This window comes from Anguilla anguilla, chromosome 8 (assembly GCF_013347855.1).
Source record: "Anguilla anguilla isolate fAngAng1 chromosome 8, fAngAng1.pri, whole genome shotgun sequence".
Classification (NCBI taxonomy): domain Eukaryota; kingdom Metazoa; phylum Chordata; class Actinopteri; order Anguilliformes; family Anguillidae; genus Anguilla; species Anguilla anguilla.
In genome coordinates, this window is record NC_049208.1 from 26,206,262 (window position 1) to 26,226,510 (window position 20,249).

Below are 20,249 nucleotides of genomic sequence, written 5' to 3' on the forward strand. Positions count from 1 at the left end.
AAGCTCTTTAGTTGCTTTAGCAGTACAGTTGTATTATTGTCTTGCTGTAGAATGAAGTGCCATCCAATGAGTTTGGAGGCATTTGCTTGAACTTGAGTGGAAAAGATGCTTCCATACAATTCAGCATTCATTCTGCTGCTGCTGCTATCAGCAGTTATATCATCATTGAAGACAAGTGAGTCAGTACCTCTGGCTTCCATACATACCCAAACCATAACACTCCCACCATGTTTCATGGATGATAGGGGGGTGCTTTTGATCTTGGGCAATTCATTTTGGCTTCCACACTTTGCTCTTGCACTCACTCTGATACAAATGAATGTTGGTCTCATCTGTCAGCAAGACCTTGGTCCAGAACTCTGGAGGCTCTTTTCAGTGTTTCTTGGCAACCTGCAACCCGGCCATCCTGTTTTTGTGGCTAACTACTAATTTGCATCTTGTAGTTCTGTTTGTGAAGTCTTCAGTAGACAGTATTCACTGACACACCGATGACTGCTGCCTGAAGAGTGTTTCTGATCTGTCAGATGGGTGTTTCAGGGTTTTTATTCATTATGGTTAAAATTCTTTGGTCTTCAATTGTAGAAGTCTTCCTTGGCCAGTAAGGCCATGTGCGATTACTGAGCTGAACAGTGGAGCTTAATACTGAGCTTAATGATATCTCAAACAGTGGAATTAGGTTAGCCTATGTCAGTTTTCTTATTTCTCAACCATAATGCATTCTTTTGACTTTCATTGGCACAACTCTGGTCCCTATGTTGACAAATGCCAATAACAAGACCCCACAGACAATCAAAAGCCTATAATCAAAATTAGACACTGAAATCTCTCTTATACCTGCATTAAGGAAGCAATTGAACACGCAACTAATCAGAAACATGTGCGACGCCATTTGTCCTAAACATGTCCTGAAATGGGGGGACGTTTATAGTGCTGTAATTTCTACATGGTGATTTTCATGATGCATCATGTAATAAACCATGTTCTTAGTATGCATAGTTGTTACTGTTGTAGACTTTTTAAATATCTGAGAGTATTACCAATGCCTATAGATCAGTACTGCAAGAGGAAGCCTTGTACATTTATCTGCACACAAGACAACCAAATAAGTACACCGGAAACTGCAAGCAACTTTGTACTCACTTTATTTTTCTTTAACTAGTACAAGTTAGTAGCCATGAAAAAATTTCAAGGATTTTTTTTATTTTTTATGCAGTTGATATGTACAGAAGGTAAATTACACAGGATTGTAAGTATCCTTGCGTGCCCCCCCACCCCATTTTCTGTCAGTAGAAAACCAAAAACTCATGGGCAGTTACAGAAGACAGGTTGGCAATGCATTTTCATGCTGCATTGACTAAAGAAAATAAAAAATTATAAGAGGACCACAACCATGTTTTGGTTATGTTTTTTTGCCCATGTGACTGGATCTCATCAGACCAATCCTGTTGTGGTTCTTTTCGATGTGCAAAGAAATGCAGCCTGCGTAACAGCAAAGATCGGAGTTTAGCTTGGCCTCGGTTTAGGTCACTCCCACCTCGAACGGGCGGATTATCAGCCAGAGCCGCGGGCAGGGACCCAGCCGCCAGGCCGCATGTGCAGAACGGGCGCGTGTAAACGCAACGCAGCGGAAAGTCTTTCAGTGCAGAAACAAAATGGAAGCGGCGCAAGGAGAGAAGCGATCTGGGGAATTTCAGCATGTCTTTAGGAGGCTGCAGCACACGGGGACCCTCGAAGGGCACTGCGGTGTCAGGTGCATTGGAAACTTTCTGCCTACTCTACCCCATTCTACCACCAAGCGGGACAGAAGAATATGAACGTGCATTTGATTCAGCTTTTATGTGGGGAAATGAAGGGCTATGGTCTATTTATATTACAGCATTTATTGACATGAGGGGAATAAAACAAAACACCTTAAACAGGCAGACTGACTTAAGGGTGCAGAGAAATTATAACTGACTGACATGACCGTGATCTTGCATTTTTCTTGATTGACACCTTGACAGTAGTCTTCTTTGGGCAGTGAGGAGCAGACATAATTTCAGAATTAGTACATTTAACCCTCCAGCTGAGCTCTGAAATGAACAGGGAGATTACTGACCTAGATGAAAATGTTGGTTTTGAAGAGAGGGATGGAGAGAGAGTGAGAGAAATAAACAATGGCTCCATGTCTTCCTGCCACAATACAGGGGGATTTTTAAGTCATGCCATTGGCTCAATCATTTCAAGAACTCTGCATTCAAAAGGAGACTGACAGCAGGGCCTTGACACCCAGCTGACCTGAGCAGCCATGCTCCTGAACTGCACTTCTGTCCTGCCTAGCAGGTGTAAGGATACCTCCGGCTGCCATCCTCTCTCTCTCTATCTCTCTATCACACACACACACACACATCTGTTAACAACGGGAACATGTTGGTGCTCTTATTGAGCTGGGTAAACACACAAAAGATTATGAGGTGTGTGTGTGGAATCGAACAGCAGCACCACTGGGGAAAGATGCAAAACAAGCAAAAAGTCTGTTAAAAAGTTACGAATGTTGCTATTGCTGCTGCTGCTGCTGCTGCCCTCCACCTCCACCCCCACCCTCTGCCCTTCCATCGCTGGTTTTACAGTGAAACGCAGCAGGCTGCCGGGTCAGTCAGTCCATCCGTCTGTCCATGGTTTCATATCACGTGCCCAACAACCCAGTCTGTGAACCACAACATTTATGCAGGGTATAGTAAAATACAAAATGAACCCCTTGGCTACAATTCACAAAACACAGGAAGGGCAACAAGATCTACCATGTCAACATGGACCATAATGTGAAAAAGTGTATCATCTGAATTACATCACCCTTTCAATCACAAATATGTGATTAGAATGTTCTTAACTGATATTCCCAAGCCGATGTAACAATCACTACTGGAAAAAACCCTGCTGTTTATAGGGTTATGACCATGAAGTGCAGTAATGCAGGCTCCACAGTGTTTTTACATGTCCTTCTAGACAACAGTGATATGAACCTGATCTTACCCCGCATGTCGTCAGTCCATCCGCAAGTAGTCCTCAAGCCTGCACGTCAGCCAGCTCGGGGGGCATGGGGGATTTGGGGTGCTTACTCTCAAAGTGCTGTTTGAACGTCTTAGGGTCTGGCATCTGAGTCTAAAGACACAAAGAGTCAGCACAGAGGACACAAATACAAAGCCAGCACAAAATACACAGGAAGTAAACCCACATACAAGCACTATTTACACAGGGGTGTAGGGACAACAGAACTAAATTTCTGTACATTCCACAGGAAAGGAGAGTGACGTCAACAGCACTGCCCCCAGCGACGTCTGCTTACAGTGAGCCAATCCTGTAACCCTGGAAACACGCAATAGGCCATAAACCGGTCATAAAAAGTATAGGCCTAAAAGTAAGCAATGACCATTTTTCTCCCTAGTTGACGTTCTTGCCCTCTTAGGTCAGGCACTAGGACTTTGGCCTTAGAGATCTCACACACTGAAGCTTCCATAGGTCAATACCAGATTCCTCAACTCTGAGGAACTCCTAATTCCCAAGGCTCGTGAAATGCCTCCATTGTCATTATCGCTATAGAGGATTATTTGAGCAAAACAGATAAAGTTGCTCACCACCAAAATAGGCGCTGCTGACCCAGCCCTGAAACCACGTGGAACCAAGCGTACGCTCAGAGCTGGTTAACCACAAGAAACTCCAGTAACATAACTTTTCCAAGGAGCAAAAAACTTTTCCAAGTAGAAAAGGCATGATCTTTTGGCACATTCCCTAGTGAATGAATCCTTTTGTTTCATCATATGTAATGACTTAATGAGTCAAAAGTAACATTTCCTTTACTTTCATGATACTTGGGCATATAAATATACGTGCGTGTGTAAAACAATGGTTTTACATTTTGTATTAGTTTCAGCCCACGGTTAATTTAAAAGCAAGCTGAACCTGTCAGTTTCACTGGCATCCATTCCTAGCCATAGTACTGTGTTATTAGTAGCTAGCATTTTAAGATTTTATATATACATAGACTACCGGTGGTGCTTCTTGTTTCCTCTTGTTTTTTTCCTTCTTGTAGCAGCAAGAAACACTTTAAGCTTTTTTTGCTTTTGAACTCTGCCATTTTCCACTAAGAACCTTACAGTATATAAATATGTACAGACAGCGACACCAATAGAAACCTATAGGGAGCACATCAGAACCAGACAGTACAATTTTTCCACTCAACAGACATGCTCAGTTGTGTCCTTGGCCACATGCTTAATCACATGTACAGCGAGAAAAGCAGACATAGGCTAAAATAAATAAATAAATAAATAAATAATATCTTTGTCTGTGTGGTAGGAATAAATATTTTACCTCAGAAAAATAGCAAGTGATTTTTCTTTCTAATATAATTCACAGAGTTAACATCAATAATTGAGTGAAAGTATTTTATTTTTTCTGTCAAAAATGAATGGAGCCCAATGGGGAAACTTGTTTCTTGAGCGAATATCATTTATATAAGTAGGGGGCGACATTACATCCGGTGCTGAGGTTGAGAACAGAAAACTGTCCCCTTGTTAAGAGCCACTATGTAGTTCATTGTTAAGAGATAAGCAGAAATCAATTACCGGAAAAAGCGATCCCTACGTCTAGTTTAAATATCCGGAAATGTGAATTAGACTGACTTCGTAGGGTTCATCGGAACTACGTGACCACGTTTCCTTTCTAGTTCGTATACAGATCAGTGGATCCAAGGAGGCAGACGAAAAAGCGATTAAAAAATCGGTGACATTTAAGAGAAATTACCCACGCATAAATTACTGCCAACAACCAACCACACACACAAACACATACAGACATACATACATACCCGACAGACAGGACAGGTAAAGACCAGTGCAGCTTTTGCCGCTGTTTTCTGGTCTGCTCCCTGCTGTTTCTTCTTCTCGGCCGCTTTCTTGGCGTTTTTCTGTTGGGATTGAATCTTTTGCTGCCCGCGAGCCATGGCCTCCTGTAATCAAAAAGATAATCGTTTTCTTCAACTTGAAATAAGCTAACTTAACATCCAAAGTTTGTTCAGCAGCAGCGATCATTGCCAAATATACTGAAACCTCTTCCCAACATGAACATGTAGCTTGCTAACGTTACTCAAATAGTTAACGTTAACTAACAAAAAGCAGCAACGCCGAGGTTGACAGCTTGCTCTGTCCACTATTTACAAATACAAAATCGAAATACGACGAATAGCAGTGGCATACATTAGTTGGCCATCTAGTAACTGGTTGCGGCAAATAAATATGTAGAATAATGAGAAACAACAGCCCTGGTTAGCTAGCTGGCTAACGATAGCCATTTCGTCTCAAGACTGCTGCTAGTGAACGCACAAGAAATAAAACTATTCATGCCGGCTATTAGAGATGAGGTTTTACTAAAGCAGTAAAAGCACGTTTCTCAGTTTGCACAATTAAGGGTTTGCGTTGTTTAGTTAGCTAACAACCCGGCGTGTGGCGGGACGAGGCCTAGCGATAACATAACGCTGCGGAACACTTGACAATATGGTCGGCTTTATCCCACCTCATACTGCACCGGCGTTAGTTAGCCTGCTAGCTCTCTACCCAGAAGCTAAAATTAGGCCTGTGAAAACGAATTAAGTAGATACATCTTCATACACATGGCTGACTGACTAACTTTTGCACGATATTAAAGTAATTTAAAAAGTACCAAGCTGTACAATTAAACACACTTTCGGTAAATTATGTTACCTCAGCGTTGCTCTTTCTACCACTCGAATGTGACGCTAGCCACAGTAAGCCAAAAAGGAACACTACTTCCGGTTGCAACACAGAAGGAAACTATCAAAATAAAAGACGGTATTTGTACCCCGTATTTAAAGTGATTTTATAACCTAAACCAAAATTGATCGATGAGTCAAAGCATTATTGGGTCATAATACAATATTACGTTTTTTATTAATGAAACAGCTATCACTGTACTAAAACATTGTATGCTCACGGACACAGGCAGCACAAGCAAAATGAGCTGCAAGCCAAAGGCACTCAGGCACCCTAACACTACATACAAATCAGTTACGATCATGATATGACTCAACTGCATTACTGATTTGAGACTCAACTCCTCAATACCTAAGAGTATATAATATAGTCTATAGACATCGCAGCCGATAGAGTGTTACCGTTTGTAGTCCTAAAACCAGGAAGTTTGTTTGCATTTTCGAGCTACAGTTGCCCTCCTCAAATTTTCATCCATTTTTCCGAAAATGAGGTCAACCGCCATACTAGCCCACCTGCACGCAACAACCGTTGTAGTTTCAATATAGCAACTTGTTAGCTAGTAGTTTAAAATCACATAACAGCTTTATTATTATTATTATTATTGTTATTATTATTATTATTATTATTATTATTTGGGGAGTAGTCACAGCTGTCTTTGGGGCAGCCAACCCAGTAGTTGGTGGTAGTTCACCAATGTTGGTTTTACAACCGCTAAAAACTGCAAAGAAGAAGAATTCCATCACGCTGTTCCCCTTGATGGACTTTGACGCTGGTCCAAAGAGGTCTACGCTTAAGGTATGGAGTTAAGTTTTCACTTCAGAAAAAGTCTGTATATGTGTGTTTGAATTTGTGTATGTGTGTGCATGTGTGTGAGATTCATCAATAATTTCACTCACCGGCCATGTGCCAGGGGGAAACTGGCTTGATAGGCTTCAGCTCTGGTGCTTCAGTCTTCACCTTCTCACCTTCACCTTACATTCTTGGTAGTTTGTGAGTGCCTCTTTTGAGATAGCGTCATTAGCAACCAGCAGAGAACGCTTGGTAACCCATGCAGGCAAGCTGGTCAAGTTGATGCTAAACTACACAACAAGAGAATGTAACCGGAAACATAACCCCGGAAGGGAATAGGGGGAATGAAATTTGTAGGGGAGATGGAATTTGTTGTGACAGCACTTGGAAGTGTAATAGTTTCACTCACCACCATTTGTTATTATAAAATGTGATAGGGACATTTCTGGGCGTGGCACTCTTTTCTGTGTGGGGAGGAGTGGGCATGGCTCTTTTATACGGTCTATGGCAGTGTTTCTCAACCCTGGTCCTGGGGACCCACTGCCCTGCATGTTTTAGATGTTTCCCTGCTCCAACACACCTGATTCAAGTGAATGGGTCATCATCAAGCTCTGCAGAAGCCTGATAACTTTAAGTTCTTTCCCCTTGCAGTAATCAAGTCATACCTAGCTATTCCAAAACTGACACAAAAGCTTAATTCCCATTTGAACAGACCCTCCCGTTTGAAGTTTGAACCCATGGGCAACTTTACTGCAGTCGGGCCTGAGTGATGCACTCTCCTGACGTATTTTTACAGTTGTGCTCGAACCTGAACTGTGGCTGTAGGTCCCTGAAGCAACATGGCCATAGTGTCTGGAAGAGTAAACTACAAGTCTGAGCTGTGGACTTCTGGGGTCTCCCCTTACCCCTGCCCTTAACACTATGGCCATGTTGCTTCAGGGACATACAGCCTGTCTTTCCCACACAACTCACTCTGTCTTACCTGAAAATCACAACAAAAATCACCACAGTGGTGGAAATCATGGGACAAAATGAGTTACAAATTAAAAAATGCACTGAAATAGATGTATTCATTGCATGCAAAGCGCCTTGCACAGGGATTCAGACACTTGAAATTTTTGCTAGGTTACAAAAAAACAATACATTTATATTTTTATCCATCCATTTTAATCCTCCAGGAAACTTGTTTTTATCTTGAAATCATAATAATCACTTTCATGGCACACAGGCAGAGGCCAATAAATTGTAAAGGTAAGTTTTTTCAGTGGCATTTTTTCAGAGCTGCCAGATCACAGGAGTTATATACTCACACTATCAAAATATCTCCAAATGCAATTTACAAAAAAGGTAAATACATACAATTACAGATTAACCATTCAGAGAGCATGTATGCCTAATGACAGGAGAACGACAGGGCGAGAGCCACCTCATTAGAAACAATTACTCCATTAGGGTGGATGGCAAAAGTGTTGGCGGCCACAGTCATGTCCCAGGCATCTACCAGACCCACTTTCAGGTCCTCAAACACCTTTCTCTGAGCCAGGTTCTGCATGTGGCCATACCAGTCACTGTAGAAAATTGCAGCATTTTCCAGCAGTTGCCTGTTGTTCTCCAGCTTTATAACAACAGTTGTCTGGGGACTATGGGCGTGTAAACGCAGAATTGCCCGGCGGATACTTCGTAGCCTTTGGATAAAGACTTCTGGGGGGTAAGACCGGAAATGCTGGCCAATTGCAATGATCACTATCACGTCCTCTTGCCTGGAACCAACCGCTATGCTGTCCAGGACTTCAGGAATGGTGACTGATCCCTTTATGTAGACTGATGCAAAGCTAATCCAGGGATGAGACTGCTTTATCCACCGAACAGTGATGTTGTTATGGACATCAACAGCCAAAAATGAGTGCAAACGATTCCCTTTCACAATTCTCAGATCTGAGGAAACAATAAACAAATGGGACAAATGTTAGTAACTTTTTGACACAGTGGCGAACTGTGCTTTTCACGGTTGGAAATGGAAATCTAAACCCATTCAGAACAATTCAGTTCTGGACTTGCAGGTGGTCACTGCACGAAGGACTCGTGCTATAACACATGCCACTCTGCCTGCAGAGTCCAAATTAGGAGGCCCGAACTTGCTGTACAATCAAGGAAAACCAGAATATACAGCAAGCTCCAAAATGTTTGGGACATTTCTTTCTTGATTTAGCTCTGTACACAATTTTAGATTTGTAATCTAAAATTTGTGTAAGTCGCCCTGGATAAGCACATCTGCAAAATGCCTGCAATGTAATGTAATAGACTCCCCATTTCAGGGCACCATAATGTTTTGGGACAAATGGCTTCATGGGTGTTCCTGATGAGTCAGGTGTGTTCAGTTGCTTCCTTCGTGCATGTATAAGAGAGCTTTCAGCATCTAGTCTTGATTCTAGACTTTTGATTGCCTTTGGAATCTGTAATTGGCGTTTGCCAACAGGAGGACCAGAGTTGTGCCAGCGATAGCCAAGGAAGCCATTATGTGAAAATAATAATAAAAGAAACAGGCCAAAGACATAGTAGGTCAAACCTTAGGCTAACCAAACCTGTTTGGAACATCATTAAGAAGAAGGAGAGCACTGGTGAGGTCAGTAATTACAAAGAGCCTGGTATGCTAAGGAAGGCCTCTGCAGCTAATGACCGAAGAATCCTCACCATAATGAAGAAAAACCCCAAAACACCTGTCCAACAGATCAGAAACACCCTTCAGGAGGCTGGCGTGGATGAGTCAGTGACTACTGTCGGCAGAAGACTTTACAAACAGCCTTTACAAAGGCTACGCTGCACGATGCAAACCACTAATTGGCCGCAAAACAGGATGGCCCGGCTACAGTTTGCTAAGAAGTACCTAAAAGATTGTCAGCTCAGTGAGGATTGAGTAAAAGGTTTATGTTCTGAATCCAGCGATTGTAACCAGTTACCACCCTCATTTTACTTTCCAGCACTCTGAATACTGAACACAAGTGTATCAACAGTTAAAACTTCTCACTTATCCAACATATAAAATATATTTATTTGATTTAATTTGGATATTATTATTAAAGATATTAATTAATAATTACATCTCTGGATTTAAGGCAACAAATTAGTTTTTCAAAGCCAAAATCTGACTGGAAAATTCTTGACTGGCCAAGTCATTCACCAGACCTAAATTTAATTGAACATTCGTTTCTTATGCTGAAGAGGAAACGTAAGGTGACTAGCTCCCGAAAGAAGCAGGAGCTGAAAATGACTGCAGTACAGCGCTAACAGAGCATCATCAGAAGGCATACTCAGCAACTAGTAATGTCTATGGGTCACTGACTTCAAACAGCAACAATACGCTATTGCATGCAAATGATATGTGAAAGAGTACAAAAGATGACCACATTCATATCCATAACATTAATATGTCCCAAATGTTATGGTGCCATGAATTACTGCTGTAATTCTACATTTCTACATGGGGATACCAAAGAGTAAAAAAGAAACAGAATAGTGGAAAGATATTTTATTGAGGTCCTTAATTCTCCAATAATGTTTAGAGTTTTGAAATTTAATTTTTTCTTATCTATAAAAAAGTAAGAGGAATTTTGCTCACCTTTCTCTATCCATTTTTTTCTTGATCTTGTGAAGGCAAAATGTGCCTTCTTTTTATATATCTAATTTATTTTAGACTGAAATTGGTCTAAAAATTTTCATTTTTTCCTTTTCTGTTAAACAATCAGTTGACTTTTGAAATAGAGTTCTAATATCTGCTATGACTTTTTCTTCTGTGTGCTTTCTTATCTTTGCTTAGCTGCAATCAAACTCTCTAAGGCCTGTCCCCCATTTCATATGTGAAGAGCTCCAAATTACTTAAGTACGAGCAAAGACACTCTGGGTAACTTCACTTAACAGGACTTACCCGGAGAAAGACCCTGGAGCACACGGATCTTCTTCTAAATATTTATTGTGCAAACACGACCAACGTTTCGATGCTTCATCAGAGTCAAAACAGCAGTGACATTTGTAATCAAAATGGGAAGAGATAATTATGTTTAAATTATGTTTTCTGCTGTTTTTTCTTTTTCCTTTTGTAAACTGACCAGGTTGAATTAATGGCTCTGATTGTAATATAGTGTTATTCTATATTTATTTGTATAACTGTATAATTTATGTTTCATGTGACCTTTTGTGGATTAACAGCATTGGATAATTGTACCTTCGCCTCTCCACCTATAGTAGGAAACTCAGGTGAAGTCTAGGTGAGGCTATTTACCTGGTCTCTATCCAAGAGACCTATACCAACTGGTCTCTGTTGGTCGTGTTTGCGCAATAAATATTTAGAAGAACATCCGTGTGCTCCAGTGCCTTTCTCTGGGTAAGTCCTTTGAAGTGAAGTTACCCAGAGGGTCTTTGCTGATCTGTATGTCTATTCCAGAGAGCACTGGGATTCTGAACAAGCTGGCTGAAGCGCGAGTGTGTCTCTGTAATTTAAGTGTGAGTTAAGGATAGAGGATTTTATCCAATTGTGTTCAATGAATCCTTTGATTTGTTCCTTGAAGGTATACTATGCAGGATTTTTTAGCCTGTGTTTAAATCAAAGAAGCCTCCTTGTACGTCTTCAACCGCACCCACTTGAGTACCTGATCGAGTCACTTACATGCAAATTGATTAGAAACTACCTGTCATCAATTACATGGACCAGACATTACATTGTGTGGTCGGGACTACAAACCGGACATGTACAAATAATTAGAAAAAAGGACATTCCGGTTAACAACCAGATGTCTGGCAACTTTAGCTCGATAGCTAGAGGTAACGTTATTTACAGGTCCGACATAAAACAAGCCAATTCCATGTCACTCTTCATCCCTTTGGCAAACTTCAGTTGACGCCATGAAGGAAAGCAATTCCAAGGTTACTCTAGTACTTGCACAAGCCCTGTTGGCTTATCTTTCTGCTTAGCTGTATCTGGGCCATTGCAGCGCCTAGCCAGCTAGCGTCTAGCTTTGTGGTTGGTTAGTGGAGAGTGAATCTCCACTATTTCAGACTCAAAAGATTATTTAAGTTACGGCTGATGGGCTGGTTTTTTAGAGAGTAGGCGGTCACAGCGATTCAAAGTAGTATTAAAATCACCACGTTAGATGATTTGGATATGTAAACAGCCAATGCTAAATTCTTTTTTCAGTAGAAACCAACAGGGCACAGTTTTTATGTGTTGTAACCATAGATATTATCGTCATACTATTATTGAAGGAGTTATTATACCTTTGTATAATAACTGTTGGGATCACAGTAATGATTTAGAACCTTGCCATAAAAATTGTGCTTTAGGATAATGGCGGTAACATACAGTGTATTCTTGCCTTTAGCAAGTGTAAAGCCAAGCTGTTGAATTTTCCCCTTTGAGTTGTCAAAGTCATTACCTTTCAGCTTTTTTTCCAAATACTCTATCCACTGGCGTACAGTGGAGTCACCCAATAGGTAGATAGTCTTTCCCTTTAAACATCTGGTAATGGCATCTTCACTGAGGAAGGGGCCTGCCTGACAGGAGGAAGAAGACCACCTGTTTGAATAGAAATATCCCCCAGGAAAAAGGGAATTCATTCCTGCCACACATTTTTCAGTTGGTCTTTGGTCTGCACCTGAAAGATTGGAAAAGACAGAAAGAAAAGAGATCATTAAAACACATTTGAAAGACCTGCTAATCGCCTCCACAATGTTTTATGACATTACTACATGTTTTCTTTGGACAGTCTCAAGGACATGAGTCATTTGGTTACAAATCATATGGTTTTAAAAGAATGGCATAGCTGTAATTGGAACGTTCTACACAAATATGATCTTAGCAGTTAACACCACCTATATCCCATTGTGAGTCCTAAAACATTGTTCCCATTATGAGTCCTAAAACATCAGTATTGGCTTGCATATGTCATAGATTAAATTTCAAGCATTGATTACACTCATGCAGCACAATCTCAAAGCGTTTCACAGAGAAGTAGTGAAAATCACCTCATCCACCACCAATGGCTGCCATTTTGAGAAATGCTCATATTATACACTCGCCTTGAATGAAGCATGAAAGCTCACATACTTCAGTCAAGGTAAGGAGGGAGGGAACTACTCAGCTAGTTACAGTTAGGGAGAGTCAGTCCAGATTGAGGAATCCAGATATGGAATAGTACCAGCATACCAGGGAACACCCCTACTATTTGTGAGAAGTGTAGAGAGGTCTAGCAACCACAGGAAGTCAGGACCTAGGTTTCACATCTACACTGAAAAAAGGTGGCTCCTACAGTGTCCCTGCCATTTCATTGGTACATGGGCTTAACTTTGTCTCAGTAGTATTGTCCACTACTGGTCAACCAATTTTTGCATATCTCCCATCCAAGCACTAACCAAGCCCATCCCTCCTTGGCTTGAGCAAAATGTTAACAGAAAGTTACAAGGGAGTATGGCTGCTAACCAATGAAATTGACAGTTCTCTGAGGAAAACTGTCAGTAAGATAGAAATGGTCTTATGTCCATTTTTATTTAAAAAAATGTTTTTTTTTAATTTATGAAATTTTAATTTCAGATAGGCACAACCAAAAAGGAACATACCACAACCGATGACTGTCACAGGCCTGAAGCTGTTTTTTATTTCTATTCCAGTGTTTTTCCTTCAAAATACAATAATGACATGACATTTAGATGGTTAAACAAATGTTCATATCAGGAGCATTTTCTTTCTTCTCCCAATTTAGTCGTTATACCAATTCCCCTTGTGAATCATGGTCCTGGTCGATGCGCTATCCTCTGTTGGTCTGGGGAAGGTGTAGACTACCATATTCCTCTTCCAATACATGTGGAGTTGCCAGCCGCTTCTTTTCACTTGACAGCGAGGAGTTTCACCGGGAAAGCGTAACGCTTGCGGAGGTTCACGCTCTCTCCCCCAGATCCCCTCCCTGCTGAACAGGCGCCCCGACCAACCAGTAGGAGTCGCTAATGCAACGATCAGGGCTCATACCCTCACCGGCTTCCCACCCACAAACACTGCTAATTGTGTTTGTAGGAACGTCTGTCCAAGCCGGAGGTACCGCTGCTGGGGATTTAACCCGGGTCTCTGTGGTGGTAGGCGAGTGCTTATACCTCTACACTACCCAGACAGCCAGGAGCTTCATTTTGACTCACCCACATCACCTGTAGTTCAACTGCACCCAATACCATTTCTGTTGATTAATAAGGTATTCTGTTTATTTGATTTATATTGGTCAACACAAAATAGAGAATTAAAAGCAAATGCCAATCAAGCAGAAGGGTTTAGACTGTGTTACAATTCAAGTAAAAAAGATTTTTTTAAAACACAAATCGATCCTGTGAAATGAAATGCCATTTACCTCCCATTTTATGTGTTGGAATGTACATCTGAATGTACAACCATCAATATTGCACAATTGAACAATAATGTACCATTGTTTGTTGTGATCCCTCCAAATCAGACACACCAAAAACACAAGTTTTGGGATATAACTCATAACTCACAAAAACTGAACAAATATTTCTCAGCATGAAATAAGACTTTGGTTAATACAAAACAAGATAAACTCTAATCCTGTTTCAGAAGCAGGCTAATAAGGACTGCATCAGCTGCAGTGTAAACAACCATATTGTCTTAAATGTTTTTTTCTTATATCCTTCAATCACCCTGTCTGTTTCTGTCTTTTTATGTACAGCACATTGAGTTGCACCCGCTGTCGGAAATGTGCTTTATGAATAAAGTTTGATTGACTGATGATTGATTGATATTGGGTAGCATTAGACCAGCAGAAATGGATCATTTTAAGTAGCGGATGACTTACCTGGCTAACAGCTGAACTTCCTTCATTGTGAGATGAGGGGCTCGGGGTTTGGTGGACGTCATGAGGGTCAGAGAGTTGCAGGGAAGTGTCTGGGGCTTGTAGCAGGCATAGTATTCTCCATCCTCCTTCTTCCTGTACTCACACAGGGGTCTGTCTGAGCCCAGCCGGAGGGCGCACTGAGACTTCTCCTTTTTTTTCCCGCTGATAAAGGTTCCTAGGTGCATAGCCTTACCATAGTCCTGCATCCAGTCTCTCTGGAGGACGCTAACTGCCTCAGCGGAGTGGAGCAGACGCACAGAGACGTGCACCTCGCCAGGCCAAAACAAGCGGAAACGCACGCGGTAGGAGCCGTTGAGGAGGTCAGTGACCTCTCCTGATGCACAAGCCTGGAGCTTCGGAGAGTGGATCCGGGCTACGATGAAGTCTCCGCCATAGGCTTTTGGATGCCCTGCATAGTTCCTCATATCGACCATCACGTTCAGTGTATCCCCCACACAGTACTGGGCCCTAGGCTGCTCTAGCATGACCGCACTGTGCCGAGCACTGGAAGAGTCCTTGAACGAGGTGATGTTGGGAGCCGAGGGAGCCCACAATAGTGAGAGTATTACTTCATCTACGGTCATTTCTTTGTGAGGGGTTTTACTTTGCTCCTGTAATGGAAGATTTCATTCATGAACATCTGGACCTGAAAAGCCTTTTGAGATTGTACTGTGTTGGATGCTCAGAGCAGAGAATAATGTTCAAAGGAACATATAAATCTAATCCCCAACCCCTACTCCTTTCCAAAACCTAAATGTAAAAATCATCTTCAACATTCCTTTGACTCTTTTCAAAGTGAAAGCATTAGTCATTAGGAAAATAAATAAAAAGCATCCTTGTGCATTTCTCCATTTGGTTCAATGGATAATATTGTCTCATGTAATGACATCATTTCACTTTAAATCAATTCATGGTGTATGCAGTCAACAGTGCCCTCTATTGGAAAATTAGGAACACAGCTCTATTTATGGTTATGGCCTCCTTCCTACCTTCACTTGCATAGTGTGAAAATCAGCAGAATTTATATTTAAAAATTTTTCCCCACACAACCAGTTATAAAACTGTTGTAAAGCAGATTTAACATATTCTCTTGCAAATGGATTATTTAAGGACATTGATTAAACAATCACAAGACATCAAACAGATGATGGATATTTTACATTGGAAGAATTTCAATCAAATGTTTGCTGACAGAAAAACACAATTGTACTGATGGCAACCTACTTTGGAATAATTGGCCCTCATCTATGTAATAGGCTTTCAGTGTGAACCTTTATGATTTTAGTAGCATCATGTATTTACCCAGCTGGCGTGATCCAATATGTGACATAAGTGGCTGCTTAAGATCCCACAAATTCCAGGGGCCCCACTAACTATTAGGAATTACATATATAATTTAGGGGGTCGGCGGGTTGGGGGCCCCTAATTCAAATCCTGCTTAGGACCCCCAATGGCTACGGCTGGTACTGTGTATTTATATACAAATCATTAAAAGACATGTGGTGACAGGGCCGCCCAATCGTATATGTAAGATATGCACTCTGCATAGCGCCCCACCTCTCTCAAAAGGACCCCTTGGCTCATGAGGACTGTTCGAAATACAGGGAAGCCACGGGGAGCTGAGCTCCCCTGAAAGAGATATTGCACATGATCACAATTTGCACTCCCCAATAACCCTAACCCCCAATCCCCCCCCCCCCCAATCCAGGTCTGTGATCACATTCACCCCTCTATTATTTTCGGGGAGGGCACAAAATCTTAGGGCCCCCAATAGCTCAAGAGCATCATTTTGTGGTGACTATGATGGATAAAATAACTAGCACAAAATGTTCTTTAAATTCTGATACTTGAATTCTGAAATCCTTACAGTGAGAATGAAGTGCCACCATAAATTAATGAGAAATTAAATTGCTGTTACCCATATTGATGTCCATTTGCTTTGTATGGGAAAATGCATAAAGACGAAACCTAGGGTGCACAGAGTCATTAATATTAAAAATGTAACATTATTTCTTGAATATTTGCATCCCCATGTTCCACAACAAAGCCCAACAGCTGATGGAAGGTATGCTGTGTTCTGTAAGACAAATGAATAAAACACACTTACAGCTGGAAATATAGTCTCTATGGTCTGATATACTGTCTCTGTAATTATGGTGAATCAGCAAAACGAAAATCTGTGCCAAGGCTCAGAAGTATCTAGTCAGTTTTCAAGACTGTCATAACTAATTAAATTACAAACGAAGTGTAAGAAGACTGAGAGAAAAGAATATGGTTTACTAGCACACTCGGCTGATATAATAAAGTAAAAGTGCAAAAATAAAATAAAGACGATATTATAATGTGATAAGATTTAATTTAATGTTTTCATAATAGCAATTAAATAATAGTAGCAATAATAACACTACGTTGAAAGCATTAGCCAAAAAAAAAAAAAAAAAAAAATCCGTACTGTATATCAATAGTATTAAGCAAATAATAATAGTTTGGTTAGCTTACTGAAAGATGAAACTTGTCTAGATCACACCATGTTCCAACATGCGAACACTAATGTTTACTTTTCTTTAGTATTCTGCCCATGAGAAACAATTAAGAAATGATTTCTGTGGAAACCTAAAAACTTCACGCAAAAAAGAAATATAATACAGGAGTACTCACATCCCCCAGCCTTTCCATGGATTTGATAAATCAATAAATCTTAAATAGAATAGCGTTTTGCACTTAGAATAATAATAGAATTAGACTATAGCACAACGAAATCGACCAATATTGTGTGATTCTATAAAGCTTACGGTAAACCAGTGTGAAGTGCATGAGTAGGGCTTCAGTGTCTGAAACGCGTTATATTTGCTCTAATCAAACAAGTTCGACGAGTCTACGCCTAAAGGGCAGAACCACCAAGGTGTCTTCCAGCATCATAATGATCAAGATAATTTGGTGGGCATTCATAGCACTCCCACCTTGTTATATATATATATATATATATATATATATATATATATATATATATATATATATATATAACCGGGACTGGTTCATACAATGGAAGGAGGGTAGGCTAAACCACACGCATTTATTCTGTAGGTACAGAACAAAAAACAAACAAACAAATTACTGTCAGTACCATAAAATTATGCATCGCCGCATGTTTTCAGTTTAGCGGGGTATGTGAATGAGCACAGCCGCAGCGAATTCATCTAAAAGCACTCTGGTATACGTTTTGCGTAGCCTATAGCAGGAAAGAAGCATTGTTGAACCGCTCCATCGCTGGTGAAGTTGGTTACGAACAGGCGTCAGGGTCCATTGATACAGTGGATAGGCACTGTCACCTTAGAATTTTAACACCCAATTTTAAACCCAATAGACAATCAGCTCCAGAGTCAGCATCTCTCAACTTCTCCAACAGGAAACTGTTCCTTAAGATGAAGGAGTCGTGTGTTTTTAAAAGATTTAAAAATATTCTTTCCTTTCAATAACGTAGGGGAGAGACACCATAAATGTAACGCTTGATACAGATAACACGATCAATAGTAATGTAGGGCCTACATTGCGCCTACCGTATCCAATTCAGGTTTGTACATGAACAATTCAGTCCTCTGCCACCTCCCAAAGGAACGGAGCCTTTTCGGGAAATATTTCCAAAAAATTGTTTTTGAGCGAGCTAAATGAAAAATAAAAAAACTGTTCTGGATGTAATTTTCGGGTATAAGGCTTTAATTTTTTTTTGCAATAAACCAAATCAGACATCATTTTAAAAAAATTAGCATTCCTTAAAAAGTTACGGTTTCCTAGCTTGTGTTCTAGTGGGGACTGGATACTACGGGACCAAAAAAACATGACTTCCCCATCTTTATAAATATACAGCAGCTGTTAAAGTTATACCACCTCTGAATTGCTATAACAAACAATGCGCATTTTTGCTGTTATATGTTTACTGTCAGGGGGGGCGCGGGAATGGACCCAAGCGCAGAGTGCAGGGAAAAAACAGGAAACTCCAAAAGTCGAAAGAACAAAGACTTTACTTAAATAACGGGGAACAAAGGGAACAGAAAGCCTCGCAGGGCGGTTATAACAAACACAAAGAAAATCCTCAAAAAACGCGGGAAAACAAAAAATACAAAAGTCCCAAAAAACATAGAGAACAGTGCTGGCAAGGAACAGGCAACAGGCAACGAGCAGGCAAGGAACGGGCAACAGGCAACGGGCAGGCAAGGAACAGACAAGAAGCAAGCATAAGGCAAGCAAGGAACAGGCAACAAGCAAGCAACAAAAGGCAAGGATCCAGCACCTGAGTCAGGGAAAAGGGAGACTTAAGCCGCGTTTCCACCAAAATTACCCGGAACTTTCAGTCCCAGGAACTACTTTACCAGGAACTAAAAGGTTCCTTCAGCCAATGGTTGTCTGCGTTTCCACCGGGGTCTAAAGTACCGCGAAGATTAGGCAAATTAGCCCACTGACGTTGTCGTCGGTCCATCTGTCATGATATCTTCTGTAACCCCATACTACCACCGAAGTAGCCTACATTATTTTCTAATAACCGGGACAGCCCGGAGGGGTTTATTCCACTTATATACAACGGGTTACCAACAATGACTATATATGGTTACTTTTGTATTTATTGATTTTCATATATCCTCTCAAACACATTCATTAACAGCAGAAAACATGCACACGTTGTAAACAATTTGCTGTTTTATTACTTTCTCGTCGTCAATTCCATATAGGCTAATCGCAAAATGACAAGAATACAACGAAAACTCGGACTTGCGTGAAAATGTAAATTAGTAGTGGTACAGCCACCGTTTGCTTTCCTTCGAAGTTACTGCTAGCCGAGCAGCGAAGTGTGCCCTCCAAATGCGAACCATGCACAATAAATGAGTCCATAGTCTTCCTGGTCTTTTCGTGGAATTGAAAAATGGCAGTAAAATTGAGTAAAATTACGGCAGTGTGAAAAAACGAAAGGGAAGATTACTAGAATTAACCTGTTATTTTACCCGGATAAAAAGTGCGGAAGGTGATTTCCAGTTTGCTTGTACTGTATCACCAATGTTAATTATGCAGAACTACCGCATACCTCACATAACTGTATCAAACGTTTTGAGTCAATTACAACGGGCTAACAAAGAAAATCCGGAAGAAAATATTCAGCAACCGAATTAATCCGTTTGAATGTTTTGGTAGCCTACGTAATATGCTGTCCCAGCACGAATGTTTAGCATTTTATAAAACGAATACTAAAGCAAGAAAAGAACAGAAGAGCACACGTTATAATTCCAAGACGTTGACAGGCTATAACCAAAAGTAGGCTACTGCGCCGCATAACATACAAGTTTGATTTGAAGTTATTATGAAAATTAATTGGTTTGCCGCTGCATATTTTCAAACATGGCGGGTAATGGCGGAAAATAAATACAACACAAATGCTACGAGTACTCGACCAATCAGAAATGTTCAGCGCTGCAAGCTCCACCCAAAAGGTTCCTGTACTTTCGGAAAGTACTACCCCCCGAGCAGGAACGTTTTGGGGGGTAAAACAAAGCCCCCAGAACTACATTTAGACCCTAGTTCCTGCGGTGGAAACGCACTGAGTTCCTCAAAAGGTTCCTAGTTCCGGGGTATAGTTCCTGCGGTGGAAACGCGGCTTTAAATAGACACGACGCAGATGAGACACAGGAGGGCACAATGAACAATCAGGCCACAGAGAGGGAAGGGAACACGAGACAATAAGCAACCAATAATGGGATAATTGAAACCAATAAAACAATTAACCAAGGCACAAAGCAGAGGTGCCGCCATCTGGCGGCCCAAC

At 40.9% G+C, this 20,249-nt stretch overlaps 1 protein-coding gene across 1 annotated transcript; it reads right to left on the reverse strand.

Moving 5' to 3' along the window:
• Positions 1 to 1,179: 1,179 nt before the first annotated feature.
• zgc:91910 (uncharacterized protein LOC445276 homolog) lies at positions 1,180 to 5,892 on the reverse strand. The gene is made up of 4 exons (XM_035430904.1): positions 5,739 to 5,892; positions 4,847 to 4,987; positions 3,013 to 3,141; positions 1,180 to 2,686 (listed from the first exon to the last, which is right to left on the reverse strand). The coding sequence occupies exons 2-3, from the start codon at positions 4,979 to 4,981 to the stop codon at positions 3,046 to 3,048; spliced, it is 231 nt and encodes a 76-aa protein (XP_035286795.1). The 5' UTR covers positions 4,982 to 4,987; positions 5,739 to 5,892; the 3' UTR covers positions 1,180 to 2,686; positions 3,013 to 3,045.
• Positions 5,893 to 20,249: the final 14,357 nt, after the last annotated feature.

Bases quoted from the DNA above. Each gene is read 5' to 3' on its own strand.
- zgc:91910 (XM_035430904.1), bottom strand. From the start codon at position 4,981: ATGGCTCGCGGGCAGCAAAAGATTCAATCCCAACAGAAAAACGCCAAG. The intron at 3,142-4,846 runs GTATGTATGTAT...TTGTGTCTTTAG, and splicing joins TTACCTGTCCTGTCTGTCGG to ACTCAGATGCCAGACCCTAA.